Source organism: Terrapene carolina, unplaced genomic scaffold (genome assembly GCF_002925995.2).
Source record: "Terrapene carolina triunguis isolate 2854851 unplaced genomic scaffold, T_m_triunguis-2.0 Scaffold62, whole genome shotgun sequence".
Classification (NCBI taxonomy): Eukaryota; Metazoa; Chordata; order Testudines; family Emydidae; genus Terrapene; species Terrapene triunguis.
Window position 1 is genome coordinate 28,454,969 of NW_020664413.1, and position 17,076 is coordinate 28,472,044.

General features: G+C 39.8%; 1 protein-coding gene across 4 annotated transcripts in view; it reads left to right on the plus strand.

The window, feature by feature from the left end:
* GPD2 (glycerol-3-phosphate dehydrogenase 2) overlaps positions 1–17,076 on the plus strand; it is a 123,511-nt gene that overhangs the window by 94,429 nt on the left and 12,006 nt on the right. For all 4 annotated transcript variants that reach the window (XM_024217997.2, XM_024217998.2, XM_024217993.2 and 1 more), the window contains 5 exons: positions 6,347–6,540; positions 13,335–13,469; positions 13,673–13,848; positions 14,417–14,548; positions 15,008–15,166. In XM_024217997.2, coding sequence (XP_024073765.2) covers positions 6,347–6,540; positions 13,335–13,469; positions 13,673–13,848; positions 14,417–14,548; positions 15,008–15,166 — 796 coding nt within the window. The remainder of the gene's footprint in view (positions 1–6,346; positions 6,541–13,334; positions 13,470–13,672; positions 13,849–14,416; positions 14,549–15,007; positions 15,167–17,076) is intronic.

The following is a 17,076-nucleotide window of genomic DNA, read 5'->3' on the forward strand; positions in this document are numbered from 1 at the left end:
AACAATCTATTACCCAAACCACATTTACAAACTTTATTCATTAATTTATCACCTGAAACTTCTTTGAAAGTTTTCTGAATATTCTGATACTGTATATTAAATCTCTAGATTCCCCTTTCTCTAAATCAATAGTTTTTTCATTTTAAAAATTAATCATTTGTCTGGATGTGATTTACCCTTCACAGATCCATATTGACTCACACCTATTAAACTGTACTTCTCCAAATGTATCCTTAAGCTGTCTATAAATATCTCAATATAGATGCTAGATATGTAAGCTTGAAGGTATGTAATTTTCAGCTTTTTCTAGAGCCCCTCTTCCTAAATACTGAAAACTTTTTTTTTTTCCAATATTTCCAGTAATCTGTGTAGCCTTCCTCAAAATAATTAACACTTCAACTTGTGGCTGTCTAATGTTATGCATCTCCTATGGAGGTAACTCATGTCTAACCAATTCTTTGTCTAGATTAATCTTAATTAAATAGTTGCTAAACCTTGTTTTGTTTGTTTCCTTCCATCTGCATCCTCCATGGAGGTCTTTTCATGATCAGGTACAGATTCAGAAGGGAAAAAACAATTTAGTTCCTCTATTTTCTTCAGAGTCAAGTCTTTACTTTGCCACCCCAATGAAAGCTCCTCGCTCTTCCCTGGCTCTTGTTTTGGTTTCCAGGATATTTAAAGAATCCTTCATGTGCCAATATAGCTATTTTTTCTGTTTTAGTTATTAGGTGTGGGATTTTCAAAAGAGCCTAAGGGAGTTAGGCACCAACTCCTATTCGAAGTTCTTTTAAAAAGAAATTCCTACCCTAAACTCCAACCTCTCATTTGCATTCCAGTAGCACATGGGGTACATCTATACAGCCCGTGGCAGTGAGTCTCCCAGCCCAGGTTGACAGACTTGGGCTAATCTTCCCACTCTGCTTGGCACTGTATAAACAGATAGTCCTTGGCCTGAAGAGTTTACAGCGTGAATCGACAAGATAGGCAAAGGGTGGGAGAAAGGAAGCTTTATGATAATTCTTATTTTACATATGGGCACTTGAGGCACAGTTAAGACCTATCCAAGTTCACAAAGGAAATTTGTGGCAGAACTGGGAACTGAACCCACATTTCCTGAGCCTTAGTTCCAACATGGCCTTAATTACAAGGCCATCCATCGTGCTTTGTTATAGAGACAATTCCACAATAAGCCCTTCCCTATCTTTATACTCACCTTTAACATATTTTTTGCCTATTTATTTAGTGGTTTTGCCTCCCAAATACTTCCCCCCACCTTTGTTCTTTAGCCATTTCAAGGCTGGAACCTTCAAGACTAACCTGTTTTGTTTGATTTCTAGGAGTTTCTAATGCCTGCTTCCTTTCCTCCCCATTCTCCACAACTAATTGTAGGGCATATGCAGAAACAAAACAAGTATCTGTTCCCTCAGGACAAGCGTAGATCACCTGCTAAATATAAGCCACACCTTTTCTAAAAATTAAGCTACCTCAGAGCTAAGTCTTATATAACATTTCCAGTCCAAGGAAGCCATTTGAGTTTTATTTTAATAGCAACTGTGAATAAATGCAACTTCCATGTGTTTTCAATGCATGCAGACATAATTCCTGTTCACTTTAGTGGTATTTTCCTGTACAGATTCAGAGGGCAATCTAGCCCAGCATTGATGGAGTTAGTAGGCAAAGTGGTTTTTTATACTCAGTTTAAAAAAATAAAAAAAGCTCATGAAACTCCTGTTCCTTTGCTATAGTTTTCAGGTATATGATAAAAAAGGTACACACTTTTACCTTCATTTTAGGTTACTGTCGTATTCTCTATTCAGAAGGCTGTCCAGAAATTGTATAACCACTAGTCTAGCCAGATTTTTTTTCTTTTTTTAGGTGTAGTCTTTGGGCGCATTCCTGCAAACACTTGCACTGGAGTAATTTTACTCACAGGAGTATTCCCATTTCTGGCTTTTTAAGATTAAAAGATCTGTTCTCAAATATATATAATATGCACACGTACACACATTTATATTTTTAAGAGTGGGTCTAGTGGCGTTATATCTGTATGTCAAACAAGATTGTGTTTCAGCTGAGAAGAGTAGCATTGATTGCTGCATGTATATGACATGGGTAAAGACATTTAATTTCATGTTGACCAACTAACCCTGAACTGTCACATATAAAACATTCTTCTTGAAACTTAGTTTGACCAACACTCGCTTGCACCTTTTTCAAACATTTATTTTTATTCACTATTTTGCCAGACCATTTGATTTTAGTCAAATCTGATTTAAAACGATGCACCTGGAAAGTGCATATTATACGAGGTCCATACTGATCATAATGTTGCTAGATAGCACTAACTAGATGCTGCTGCTAGTTAGCACTGTTACAGTTATCCAAGTTATTTTTTGCAAGCGTGCTAGCAAATGTCCAATCTTGGAAAGACATGCTATGTGATATTAGTTTTATTGTTCAAAGTTCTGGGAGCTGTGGAAGCAGTGGGACAGTTTGCTCTCTGCCTTGGTCTCTGATAAAGTCAATTCATGACGCAGTTTCTCCTTGGGGAAACAGGCATTTGTGTTTGGGCTGAGTTCCTGGAAAAAGCCTGCATGCTGTTTGTGACCACCTCTGTTCCTGGACTGGTCTATGTATGTAAACAAAACAAGTTATATTTAGCATATTCCCAGAATCCACATAACTGATTTCTTCTCCCATGGGAAGCTGATCTGTGAGGCCCGAATATGTGCTAATGATCAATGGAAGGCAACAGTGTCATTTAAAAAAAAAAAAAAAAAAAAAAAAAAAAAGTCTTGTCCCACACCCCTTAAAAAATCTTGGTTGGTGTATATTTTTATCTGAGATTGCACTCTGCCTCCCTGTGATGATGCTCCAGATTGTCCCTATGCAGACACCTGCTACAAATTCTGTGTAATTTGCCCTTCAAATAATCTTTCACACGTTCACACACTGGTGTTAGCATTCACACCAAGAAAGCTCATTAACCCTAGTGGGCCCAGTTTGGATGGACAAGTGGAGGCTGCTGGCTGAAAATCTGGCCCTCTCTGTTGCAATTTACCAAAAATGTGGTTACTAGAGTAAGAGAATGAAGAGAAATGGGACAACTTACTGATTGATTGGCAGATGAACTAGTGGAAGAAAGATGGGGTGAATGGGATGAACTAATTAAGTCACTGATATAGCTTTTATAATATATCAATTTACTGTAATGTAACCTTTACTACCTCAACTCTGCTGAAATGGCATATATTTTACATCTGCCATACTTCCTTGCAGTACTTGTATAAGACAATAGCTTTCTATGAACAATTCTTTTCATCTTTAATACAAAAATCAAAAGAAGCATTCATAACAATTAAGGGAAGAGAAAGCACAATTGTAGAAGACAGGTACACAAACAATAGGAGGTTGCATCACATTACAGGTTTAGCAAAAAGGTTTTGTTTCTGAATGCCCCATAACCAAGCTAGAGTCTTTAGCTGACGAGCATGATGGACAAATGCTTAATAGAATTCTGTACACAGTTCCGGGCATATTTTATGTAGGGCCTGGCTCTTAATTTGTATGTAAGAGAAGCTGCATACAGCAAGGTCTCCCAGTAAGCACTAGAAGTATTTCAGCTTACAAATGCTCAGCAGATGGCAGGTGCTTCATGGGGGGAAAAAAGGGTCTTGTAAATGGAAGTCCAACTTTCCTTTCTCCTTTTAATAAAAATTAATGAAAAGAGCAGGGCGCTTTTTCAAGGTTGTCATATGCCTATTTTTAAAATGTTACTTCTGACCAGTTACCATAGTTAGAAATCTTTTTAGTTTGACCCTAGATATTTTGATTTTCAAATGATAAAGGTCATCCAATTTTTTAAAAAATTGGATACCTGCAAATAGTAGGTGGATCAAAATTCCTTACACACAGAGCTATTCGTTTTTACTTACTTTTCCTGTCTGTGTACTGATCCTAGCATGAATTAATGAAAAATATTAATATAAAAAGTATATCAAAACTGTTCTCTGAATACTGAAATGAAATTAGTCTTTGCACTAGAATTTGGGAAATATTTAATGCTTCTGGTGTTAGCTATCCATTTTATGGAAGCTTTAAACAAAACTTTGGTCTTGACTTTCAATTAACAACTGACTTTCAATTCAGTAGTGACTGAATATGGATTTAAGGTCTGGGAAGTGTCTAGTACTTGCAACTCTTAGGGCCTGAACCAAAGCCTATTGAAATTGATGTGAGTCTTCCCATCGACTTCAATAGTCTTTGGATCAGGGCCTTTTGTGACTTTCATGGAAATAAAAGTAATCCAGAAGCCACCCTGGTCAACCTTGCTTTAAGGTCCATACAAGGTTTTTGTGGATTCTATATATCAAGACCATACATTTTAAGACTCTGCTTGATGATCCCCTATCAGGGTTGAGCATTTTGAAATACTGACATTTCATCTCACTTCACCACCCCCTTAATTTATAAGAGTTCACATACAAATTCAGGCAGAAAAGTTCTAATACATGAAATTGCATCCACTTAATATCGGCAATATCAGTCAATAACAATACATATTTGAATCATAAAGATATATGAATAAGGGGGATAGCAGTAAGCCTGGACTTTAATTTTTATTTGATACAATAATGACCCTCTTTAATGTGAAAAATATTAAATGATATATATTCAACAACATTATAATGTAACCAAATACTTCATTTTGGAATCATAAATTATTAACAAGTATTCTTCCTTATTCAAACTACATCTGAGTGTCCTAATACGAGTAATGCAGCACTAGCAAGGTATGTACCTCCTAGCTCGGGGTAGGCAACCTATGGCACGCGTGCCGAAGGCGGCACGTGAGCGGATTTTCAGTGGCACTCACACTGCCCAGGTCCTGGTCACTGGTCCGGGGGGCTCTGCATTTTAATTTAATTTTAAATGAAGCTTCTTAAACATTTTAAAAACCTTATTTACTTTACATACAACAATAGTTTAGTTATATATTATAGACTTATAGAAAGAGACCTTCTAAAAATGTTAAAATGTATTACTGGCACGCGAAACCTTAAATTAGAGTGAATAAATGAAGACTCGGCACACCACTTCTGAAAGGTTGACGACCCCTGTCTAGCTAATAATATTTTGTTATGGAAGATTTTCTTTAAAAATAAACTGAAATTCAGTGAAAGTGGTTTCACTGTCACCTGGTTTTTGAATCAGGAAAGGGGTGGGAGTAAATGCTCATATTTCAAAATGTCAACAGCGAAAAGGTGTTTTCAGGCAGTTTCTTTGAGTTTAGGGTCTTGAAATACAGAGCCCACCAAAATATAACAGACAAACATAGATACTAAAAGAAGATAGTGCCAAAAACTTGCATTTAGCTGCTTGGCTTAAGGTGCTTACTGGGAGATTAGATTAGGCTCACAGTTGTGTAACTGGCTACTATGATAACTTCCTTAGAAGTTTTGGTCTCAAAGTACAGACAAGACTTCTAACGTTACTTTCCTTTTGTCTTACATTTTAGCTCCTTTCTTTCCTTTTCACTAATCAAATCAGTTATGTTACACTTGCAAGGAAAATATTTCTATGAATCATAGGCTCCTTACTGTAAATAAAGTAAATCTTTATAGTAAATATAAGGGAACAGTGTGCACTTTTTTGCACTTTTTATATATCCTACAAGTTCATCCACCTCCTGCTAAAATTGTAAGTAGCAAAGAAGTTATAAATACACACAAAGCAATAACTCTGTATTAAATCTGTCTCCCTGCAGACATACTGGAGCTCATTTGTATTTGTTATAATTGGAAGTTTCATTTCATGGTTCTTCCCCAACCCTTTGTTTTTCACCTTACCTTATTTGCATAATATTTATTCATTATCCATTCTTTGCTTTAAAAAGCTTACCTAAGGTATTCAGTTTGTACCTATCTCTCTCACATCGCTGTTCTTAAAATTCACAATTTTTTAAATAAAAAAAAAAAAACCCTTATGGCCAAGATTTTCAGCAGTGACTCGTGCTTTTGAGGGCTCAACTTGAGAGATGCCTGGAGCCTGATTTATTTTTTTTTATTTTTATTTTTTTTAAGAGGGTGATTTTCCCACCACTCTTTGAAAATCAAGTTCCTTGAACATGACTAGTTGGAGACTTAGAAATAAAGACACAAAAAGATCAAATCACTGGCCACTTAGGAAAATCTTGGCCTAAGAACATGACAAAACTTCATTTGCAGTTCTGTTTGACTAAAAACAGTGTCAGTTAATTCATTCTAGTGACGAATGATTTTGTCAATAAACTAGATACTATATTTGATGTCAGAACTTGAAAATGAATAACCTGTCTTTATTCCAGCCCCGATAACATGGGGCTACTTGACCCAGCCACTAGTGACGGACGAGTGATTTTCTTCCTGCCATGGGAAAAGATGACTATTGCCGGAACCACAGACACTCCAACTGAGGTCACACCTCACCCAATACCTACAGAGGAAGATATTAACTTTATTTTGACTGAAGTGCGCAACTATCTGAGTTGTGATGTTGAAGGTAAATTTAACAAGCTTTGTTTTTCACGGGAGGGGTGCTGTTGTGTCTGCAATGTCTGAAAGTGAAACTATGCTATCACTAAAGTTTTGCATGATTTGATTTACCATGCTTTTGGTATTTTGGGACTTTATGTGACATAAAGGTCATCCTTACCAGCATTCCAGGGTAATACAATTACTGCTTTGTCAGATGTACCCTTCATACACTGTTGTGGTGGAAGATGTGGAACACTTGAGGGTACATCCGGCGTCAAAGCGTGAGTTTATTGACCAGCCTCAACCAACTTTTTGTCTAGAAACAGTTCTTGACTCTTCCAAAGTCTTAATTCTGGTTTGTATTTTTTTAACCACTTTGTCCTTAATATTTGCCTTTTTTTACAAAAAAATTGGCACGTATCCAATACTGTCAGTTTTCAGTTCAGGAGAGGGAAGGATTAAGGGCTAAAAGCGAATTTTTAAAAATAGAATGGTGATCGCTTGGGAGGTTCGTTTGATATAGGGCACTCAGATGGAAATGACCTGTTTGCATTCAGATTGGTGGTTTAGAGTTGAAAGGCTTCATATCTCATTACCAAACCCTTTAGCCATCCTGTCCCCTTCACCGTTGTTTTTAAAATGATTTTGTGAAAACGTTTGCGTTAGCAGAGATATTAAAGTAAATCTGAAAAGCACTCTGCCTGCTGGGAATGTAACAGTGTCTTGTAGTTTGATTTAGGAAGCCTTCTATCCAGAGGCTGAAAACTCTAGCTTACTTGTTTATTCTTCCCTGAAATGGGTAAATTGATAGTTCTGTTTTTGTATCAAGTTAAGAAAAACGATCTATCCAAAAAATGTACCATCAAGTCTCTTGAGCAGAAGTTAATCAGAATGATGTGGCGTGCCAGGCAGGTGGTTGGTTGAACTAAGCTATGGCTCAGAGTATTGAATAGGACAGAATTTTTGCAAGGTATTTCACAAAAGTAGTTTTCTGGAGTGTTTAAAGCTTTTGAAGGAAACCCACCTAGGTTCATGCTGTTTTTCACGTATGCAATTAGCAGTGTTTATAGATTGCCTGTTATTGAATTAACAACTGTGCTGGCCGTATCAACTCACTGCAGACCTGCTTTTTTGCTGCCAGAGACAGTGCCAGGGTTATCAACTTACACAGGCTTGGATGTGTTCCAACTATTTAATTATAGTGTCACACATGCTGCTTTTTCTAGTTTCTTTAGTTTATAAATGTAATATGGTATCTTATTTCTGTGATTAGCACTTCATTTTGGCGGGTTAAACATGCTGGCAGAGCAACATCGATTCTGAAATCTATTCAGTGCTCTTTTGGGATATTTTTATAGTCTGTTATCGATTTTCAGTTATCAGTCACGTGAAAGCAAAATCTAAAAACATACCCCAAAATGCTTCAGCATAAAACAAATCAGTCAATTTTTTCCTTTGTAAATTTAATAAGCAACACAATTAAGTTTTATAAAAGCCTCTACTGCTCTCATGTTTTATTTAAAAAGTGAAATGATTATAGAATCTACTTGTGGTTTTGAAAATAAATAATCTAATGGTATAAACAGATATGATCTATGCTAAACCTGTGTTGAAAAGAGATTAAATTTGTTATAACTTGGCATTTTTAAATAATTTGGTATTTTATATATTATAAAAAATGTGGAACATCTTTTAATTACAGTAATTAAAAAAGATGCAAGGTCTCCATCACAAAAAATATGGCTTTGCGGACTGATGGAAAAATTCAGGCTGCCTGTGCAGATTCCTTATACGGTCATCAATGCACTATGCAGGTGTACTTCTCTAAGGCCTGGTCTACACTAACCCCCCACTTCGAACTAAGATACGCAACTTCAGCTACGTTATTCACGTAGCTGAAGTCGAACTATCTTAGTTCGAACTTACCACGGGTCCACACGGGGCAGGGAGGCTCCCCCGTCGACTCCGCGTACTCCTCTCGCAGAGCAGGAGTACCGGCGTCGACGGCGAGCACTTCCGGGATCGATTTATCGCGTCTAGACAAGACGCGATAAATCGATCCCAGAAGATCGATTGCTTACCGCCGGACCCGGAGGTAAGTATAGACATACCCTAACTGTATGCCGCCTACTGCAGGCATTCATAGTGCTCCCATCCCCATGGTATGTAAGAGGAGTGGACTTTGTATCTTGCAGTAATTGGCCTCAATGGGTATGTCTACACTGCAATTAAAAACCCGTGGCTGGCCCTGTCAGCTGACTCGAGCTAAGGGGCTGTTTAATTGTGATGTAGACTTGGGGCTAAGGCTGGAACCCAAGCTCTGGGATCCTCCCCTTCATGGGGTCCCAGAGCCTTGGCTCCAGCCCAAGCCCGAACATCTATATTGCAGTTAAACAGCCCCTTAACCTGAGCTCTGTGAGCCTGAGTCAGCTGATACAGATCAGCCTCAGGTGTTTAATTGCGTATAGACATACCCAATAAGTCACATGGCTGAAGCAAAGTAGTAGATGGTTTTTTAGAGGCTAGGGTATGCTGTATTTAGTTATACCTCCGAGGGCTTTTTATTTTTACTATTTGATGCCTTCAGGTTTTATATCTATTATTGAAAAGTTAAAATTGGTTTTACGGGTATACTAATAACTGACAAGGAACCAAGAAATAGCATAGATAAACATCTAGCTGGTTGGCCATGTATTCTGATAGGATGGGAAAAATCAAGATAACTTTGTCTCTAATGGTGCTGAGGATGGGAAGTTTGAAATCCTCTTACAATATCTCTTGTACCTGAGAAGGACAGTTGAATATGGACCACATGGACTCTTGTTGATTATGAAATATGTAAGATGAGGCCCTTTTAAAGCCACTGTATAGTAATCTGAGAACCCAAGCAATATTGGAGGTTAGTCTGGAGCACAAGTTGTTGGAGTACTGGAGCTCTGCTAATAAAAATGCATTCAACCCATAGCTGTGTGTGCACCTGGATATACTTCCACAAGATTTATTTGTCCAGATAAGAGCTTGGGATAGTAACCCAATCATTTTAGAAGAATTTTTGAAAAGTGTATTGGAAACAAAATATCAGACATGCAGACAGAAAAAAATGATACCTAGCATGTTTAAATGCGTGAAGAGAAAATGCCCACCTGAAGTCAGAGACATGAGTGCGTTGCACAGATTTAACTTACTGGTTGGTTTTCAAGCCTTTTGATTTTTCCAGTTTGAACAATGGACCTCTCTAGTTCTGGGTGCCTTTTTTCAGGTTAGAGTCTAGTGGGGTAAAATGTTTGACACTGATAATGCTGTTCTTTGATTCTCTAACCCTGCCCATTCCACTGCTCTGGAAAATATCTCATGTATTTTAAATTACTTTCTAAGGCTGTGACTACATTTCAAACTGGAGATGTAATTTCCAGTTCAAGGAGACTGTGATAGGGTGTACTGGGCCCTTTGATCCTCCTGCTGGTGGTACCCCACCCCAAAAAAGGAGCAGTAAAGGTGGGTCCTTCAGGCCTGCCTAGAGAGGCTGTAGGGAAGCAGTCAGAGTGCAGCAGGCCCAGTTAAAAAGTAGCTACAGGGCTTGAGCAGATTAGTTCTGGCAGGGACCAGAGGAATAAGGAAGGGTGATCCTTGCTGGTGGCTGGAGCTTAAGGGAGGGCCAGAAGACTGGTTCTGGTGACATTTGCATTCCATAAGCGATAACTTCAGCCCTGCGGTAAGGGTGAAGAGGAAGGGGCTACATGGGAAGAGGCCCAGGGAATAGCAGCAGCAACTATTACAGGAAGCAGCACATGACTTCTACTTATAGGGTCCCTAGGTTGGGACCCAGAGTAGTGGGTGGGCCCGGGTCCCCCCACTGGCAGGGTGGCCTGAGCCCCAAGAAGGGGATAAGGCTTGTTTAGAGGACCAAGTGAAGGGCAGGTATTGGAGTCTCCAGGAAGAAAGCCCTGGGAACATTGCTCTATACAGGGCAGACACAGACTTAAAGCTAGCCCAGAAGGGGCTGAGAACTGAGCCCAAAGACAGGGCTGCAGATACGAACCAGGGCACTGTGATAGGCCCTGTTGTACCTTTGTTACCCCAGAAGGGGTTCCCTCATGTGATGAGCCACTGAAGACCTGCCTGGCAATAGCCAACAGGGAGCACCAGAAAAGGGAAGATTTCTGGTTCGCACTCTGCCAACAAGAGGTGATCATGAGAGGTGAGTGTCCCCCATCACAATGGCATACTGGATGTAGCCATTGGTGGTGCGAGGGTCTAACAATCCTGAGTATTTAGGGTCTCGGATGGATGGTACTTTGGGCAGCTAGCCTCTCCCCCAACTTGCACTGCTGTGGCTACACTCTATTTTTAGCGCACTATCTCAGTTATATCTAGAATGGGTATGTCTCCTCAAGCTGCAATTTACACTACCAGCTCTAGTGTAGAGATACCCTAAGCCAACACATAGAGTAAGGTTTTTAAGCTCCCTGTTTCATGTTAAACCTCTACTTTTGGGCAACATCCTAAGACCATTTGGTTGACTTACCCTTGTGCTCCAACCATTCCTAAAGTCTTGAGAGCAGCCCTGGTGGTTGTTTGAAGAATTTGCTAAGTGTTAATTTGTGACTTGATGGAGTGAAGCTTGGATACATCAGTTTTTGGTAGTTATTAATTTGTATAGCTTCATAAGTGTGCATGAAGATGACATCTCTTTTTCCTGTTCCAAGGAATTTAGTCTTGACTTCAGTGGGAGTAGCAACAGGCCCTATCATATCAAGGGATTAAAATAAAGAAACGGGACAAGGAGAAACAGCATCATGGAAAGACTGGGGTTGTTACAAGTTCCTTTTTCAAAATGTATAATTTTAACATGTTAACCTGAGGGACAAAAGTCAGTCAAGAGAGGCAGGAGTGATGGAGTGGAGCTCTCCACTGAAAGGATAAATGGAAAAAATTAAAAGCTTTTACTGCTGGAAGTTTTTTTTGTTTGTTTCTGAGACATGGTAGTGCTGATTGTTCTCAGAGCAATAACTGGGCGCCGTATGTCGTCTCAGCTGTATATTATGGTCATATAATGTATAAATTCACTCAACTTCTGTCCCTGCTGGATCCAGCCTTCCTGACACCTTAGACAGAGATGGAGAAAGCGAGCTTTCATTTACCTGTTTTATCTTTCACCTTCCGTGTAACAAGGCATAAAAAAAATAAAAATAAAGCTACATAGTAGTAGTGGTGTTAATTCATCTAGGGCTCAGAAAGGCCCAATGTGTTCCTTTATAATAGCCATTACATTCTCCTAATTAAACAGTTTCCTCAAGATGCGAGAATAGCAGAATGGCAATTGCATCATTTTAAATAGTGTTGATGCCAATTACAGTGTTGATTGAGACCAACTGTGCTTTTCTGGTTTAAAAAAAAAGGGAAAAAAAAAGAAAAGTCAGTGTTGTAGTGGCTCTCTGACTCTTTGAGGTAGTCCAGAGGAAACTCTAACTCGAGGTATAGAATACAAATAGAGGGCTTAAGTGTGAGAACCTAGTGACTTCAAGGAAAACAACATCTTTTCCTTTTTAAAAATAAAATTACTATTATCCTGACCCCTCACCCTAGCAAAAAACCACCTGACCAATTCTCTTTGCCCACAGCAAACCATCACCAGCTCCACTCAACTGGTGAGAGATTTCCGGGATATGGAATCCCCCCTTGGCCCCCTTTCATCTCTACATACATCATGAAAGTATTTTGTGGAGAGGTTCAGCCCCTGGTTACTCACATGCTGACACTCGGTGGGGGAAGCTCTTTGTTTCTCCCTGAACTGCCACATCAGGACAAATATTTTGGTGGGGGCAGGATGAGACTCCAGGTGTTTTCCCCCTCACCCCCCCTTTCAAATAACAGGTGTAGGCTTGGCAGGGAAGGATTTCACCCACACTTTCCCTTTGACTTTCTATTGTGGTCTTGGTGACCTCAAGATGCTAAGGTGCTAGGTAACCTTTGTGCAGAGAGCTGAAAGCATCATTAGCCTAGCTGGCCCAAAAGTAAGAAGGTTCTGAGATGTCCCTAAATATTGCATAGTGGATCACTGTGTTAGCAGCTGAGCTATTAGGAGGAACATCCAAATAATTATTTGATTCTGGTTACCAATTGTTACTCAGCTGTTGTTGACCGGGTGGTTTTGATGCACTAGTATGTGGATTGTTGCATGTACAAGTTGCTGCTGACCAGCTTTCTATGAGATAACTACATAATAGGTCAGTGTGAAACATACCATGCAGCCACATAGGTTGCGGCAGTTAGAAATAGTTGTAAAAGGAGAGTAGTGAAAAGAAACGAGCAGGGTGTTTGTAGAAAGAAGTAAAAAAAAGTGTGCTGGAATTGTAAAATCCACAGGCTATCACAAGTATCCTAATTTCCATCATATTTGAGGTTGTCTGAGCACATGACTGGGAGCCAGGAATCTTGGAATTATAACCCAGTTCTGATACTGAATCCCTCTCTTGTCCTTGAGAAAGTCACGTCAGCTTCTCTGTTCTTCAGTTTCTCCATCTTCAAAATGGGAATAATAATACTTCTCTCCCAACGGGGTTGTGAGTATTAGATAGGATTCAATAACATTGTACAGACACTGTTTTAAGACATAGGAGGTGAGCAAACTGAAGATGCATATACTTCTGTTTTTGCCTATCTGGCCTGTGAATTTGGGGGGAGAAATGTAAACATTATTTGTGCCAGAGTAATTTTAAGAAAATGAAATCTTTGTTTTTAATCAGAAAATAATAAGAAACTGATTAATTCTGAAGGCTTTTTTCTAATTCAGTTTGGCCATTATTTGCTTCTAAACAGTGAGAAGAGGAGATGTCTTGGCAGCATGGAGCGGCATTCGTCCTCTTGTCACAGATCCCAGCTCTAAAGACACCCAGTCAATATCTCGGAATCACGTTGTTGCTGTTAGTGACAGTGGCCTTGTTACTATAGCAGGTACTGGAAATCCATTTCAGATATCTCATATGGCTTTGTCAGGATTCCCCAGTGTATTAAGTCGAAGGTAGTGAATGTTTGTACAGCAGGTTTGAAGAAACAAGCGATATTATTTAGTTAGTAGTGAACAAGTGATTTACTAGTTGAAGTCCAGTGCCAATGCAACACACTTCCACTAGTTTACCAAAACAAATTGCTTGCAGGTGGGAAATGGACAACTTACCGCTCCATGGCACAAGATACCATTGATGCAGCCATCCAGGCTCACAACCTAAAGGCAGGTCCATGTAAGACGGTAGGACTTTTACTGCAGGGGGCTAAGGATTGGAGTCCTACTCTTTACATTAGGCTGGTCCAAGATTACGGACTGGAAAGTGAGGTGAGTCAACTATATTTCTACTCAGTGTTTGTATTAGTTATCAATAACATTAAAATAAATAAATAAATAACAGCAGCACAGCCTGTATTAAGGTCTCTCAAATTGGCATAAGACTACACTGTTTGGTCAGGGCAGAAATAATTGTATCAGAGAGAAATCCAGTCATAAATTTTCTTTGCTAGTGGAGTACTAAAAGCCATGTGCATTTTTTATTTCAGCGTCTGCATAATCACAAAGCTATGCCCTCTGTTTTTAAACATGTATGACAACCTAGGTCTTTGGCACCTCAAGCCCAACAAAATCTATTCTTCAGAGGTGATCACAGTAGCAGAAAGGAGCTGAAGCATCATTAGTCACTGCTACATTGATACATGCATAGTAGTGTTAGTGCTGGTCTAAGCATTCACAACGCAACTTGTTTCCTCCCACACAATCAAAATCTAATACCATCCTCAGCCTATTTATTACAGGCTATGGGAGAACTGACAAGACTAGCTTATATATATTCAGCTGTGCTTCAGAAGGTGCTGGGACGTAGTGTTCGCTAAATGTGCTCTTAATTCTATAGGTGGCTCAGCACCTTGCTTCTACATATGGTGACAAGGCTTTTGAGGTGGCCAAAATAGCCCAAGTTACTGGAAAGAGGTGGCCTATTGTTGGAAAACGCCTTGTATCTGAATTTCCTTATATTGAAGCTGAGGTATGTGAAAATGGCTAGCTTATCGTCTCTGTAATTTGTGGTGATTATTAGTCACCCTCCCTGTGAAGTAGGAGAGGGGGATGGAGACTGTATCTGGCATGTAAACAGAAATTTATTTGATTAAAACATGGAATAATTTTTTTTCTGAACTTTTTATTAAAAGCATTTAGACACGTGAGCCCAGATGCTTTTTTATATTGTAGCAAAAAAAGGGGGGCTTGCTTCATACAAATCCATTTTCTTCAATCACTTAAGCCAATTATGGCCTTGTGTGCACGTACACATAAGGTTCCATATAAGCTCCCTCCAGTGTTCTTGTTCACCTTACTGCCCCATTTACCAAAGCTTCATGCTATTTTTTCCCCTCATTCCCACATAGGATCAGCCTTTTCCCATGTCCAAACACTGCAGAATCTTACATTTTTCTTTTTATCTTTTTATCCAATTCTAATATCCTAGATTATGTATGGGGTAAAAGAGTATGCCTGCACTGCAGTGGATATGATTTCACGTCGCACTCGGCTGGCGTTCTTGAACGTGCAAGCCGCTGATGAAGCCCTACCAAGAATTATTGATATAATGGGGAAGGAACTTCACTGGAGTGAACAGAAGAAAAAGGTACAAAAGGCACTTTACAAGAGAGTTTTTTAAAAGTTCCAGTTCTAGAGTCCTGTGCAGGATTATTTTTTTAAATCCTGCTCCCGCATTGTTTCTTGCATTTTTATCCTGCTCCCTCCCACAGATCCCGCAAGAGAGAGAAATTTCCTCATGCTACTAAAAAAAAAATCAAAGAAAAAACCAAAACAACAACAAAAAAAAGCCCCACATGGTCGGTTAATATATATAAACATTCAGACACAATTTTTACCACTAAAAGAATAAAACAAATCTTGCTTAAGCCATATAAAAATATACTTTAACCTCTGTTATAATAGACATAAAATCTTTCTATCCTTCACTTAAATTTAAGAATTAAAATCTTTATTTAAAAAAAAAGAAAAACTTGCTTTACATTGCTGAAATTCTTTTTATGACAAACTGATAAGAGATTGTGTTTTCTCGCAGGTTACCACAGTCTGTTTTTTGCCCACCCAATCCCGCCTGCAACAAAGTATGTTTAACCCACTCCCGTTATTATGGCAGTGGGTCCTGTGGGGCATGCAGAATCCCAATCCTGCTGCAGGGCTCTACTCTTGTTTTCCTTAATCAATTTCAATCTTAACAAATGCATGTCTAAACTGGTTTAATAGAACATTGCAAATGCCCTTTTCTTCCCACAAGAATGATCTTTTGGCATACGCCATTATAAAAACAAAGCTATCAAACCAGTTCCAGCTGGTCTGAATAGATCAGAATCTATAGTGCTGTGCTGCTTAACTTAAAAGTGAAAGTAAAATTGGAGGTTTCATCCTGTTCCTTAGTGGACATTTTATTCAACATGAAATTTGGCACAACTGGCCAGTCAGTCTGCGAGACACGAAATTTGAATAGTAGGAGCGTTTCAAGTCAGGACTGCTGTTCGTTGGTAGAGCTGTGGAAGGGAAGCTTGCGTGGCATTTGCCCATTGTTTTTTCTTTGTATCCCTCTTGTCTTCCTTCTCCTCTCTTATAAGGCTTCCTTTGTGAACTGATAATGAAGTTGGGCTTGATACCCCTATTGGCCTCACTAATAGTCCCAAAGTCATCTTTCTCTCTCCTTTCCCTCATCTCTGGGAAGCCATTGAAATTTAGCGATATGGGACCTGGTCCACATGGGGACCAGGTGGTGAGCATCAGGGCCGCAGAGGGCCCCGGCCTGGCGGCGGTCCGGGTCTTCAGCGGCAGGGGGCCCTTCAGTGCTCCAAAGACGTGGAGCGACTGAAAGGCCCCCTGCCGTCGAAATGCCCTGCGAGCCCTGGCCCAGCGGTAGTCCGGGTCTTCGGCAGCATTTAGGCAGAGGGAGGCCCTTCAGTGCTGCTGAAGACGCGGAGTGACTGAAGGGCCCCCTGCCGCCGAAATGCCGCCGAAGACCCAGACCGCCGCTGGGTGAGTACAAGCGCTGCAGCTCCCCCGCTTTGCCCCAGACCCCCTGAATCCTCAGGGCGGCCCTGGTGAGCATCCTTCACTTTCATTGGAAGCTGAGTGACCAGCACCTTGCAGGATCACATACTTAATGCTGTAAAATGCGCCTGCACCATGAGGAGTAGTGCCAGGGAGAAAAGTGCAGTAATGTGGGCTGGCTCATTCACTTAGAGATAGTGCTGGGTCCAAGCAGGATGCCCAGGTTTGAGCTTGATTCACTCACACCTCTTGAAGAGGGCAGGACCTGCATGCATGTTGTAGTTCTCTCAGCTCCTAAGAGAACGTAAAGCCTCCTATTGCTCATTCACGATACCTTTTAGCCAGTTAGAAGTTGTATTAAAGTTCAGAAAGAAGCTCATTTTACTCCTGAGGGCAGTCTGTGTAAAAAAAAAAAATAAATAAATAAAAAAAATTCTGTGCCAAAAAATTAAAAAATCGCACAATATTTTAAAATTCTGCAAGTTTTAT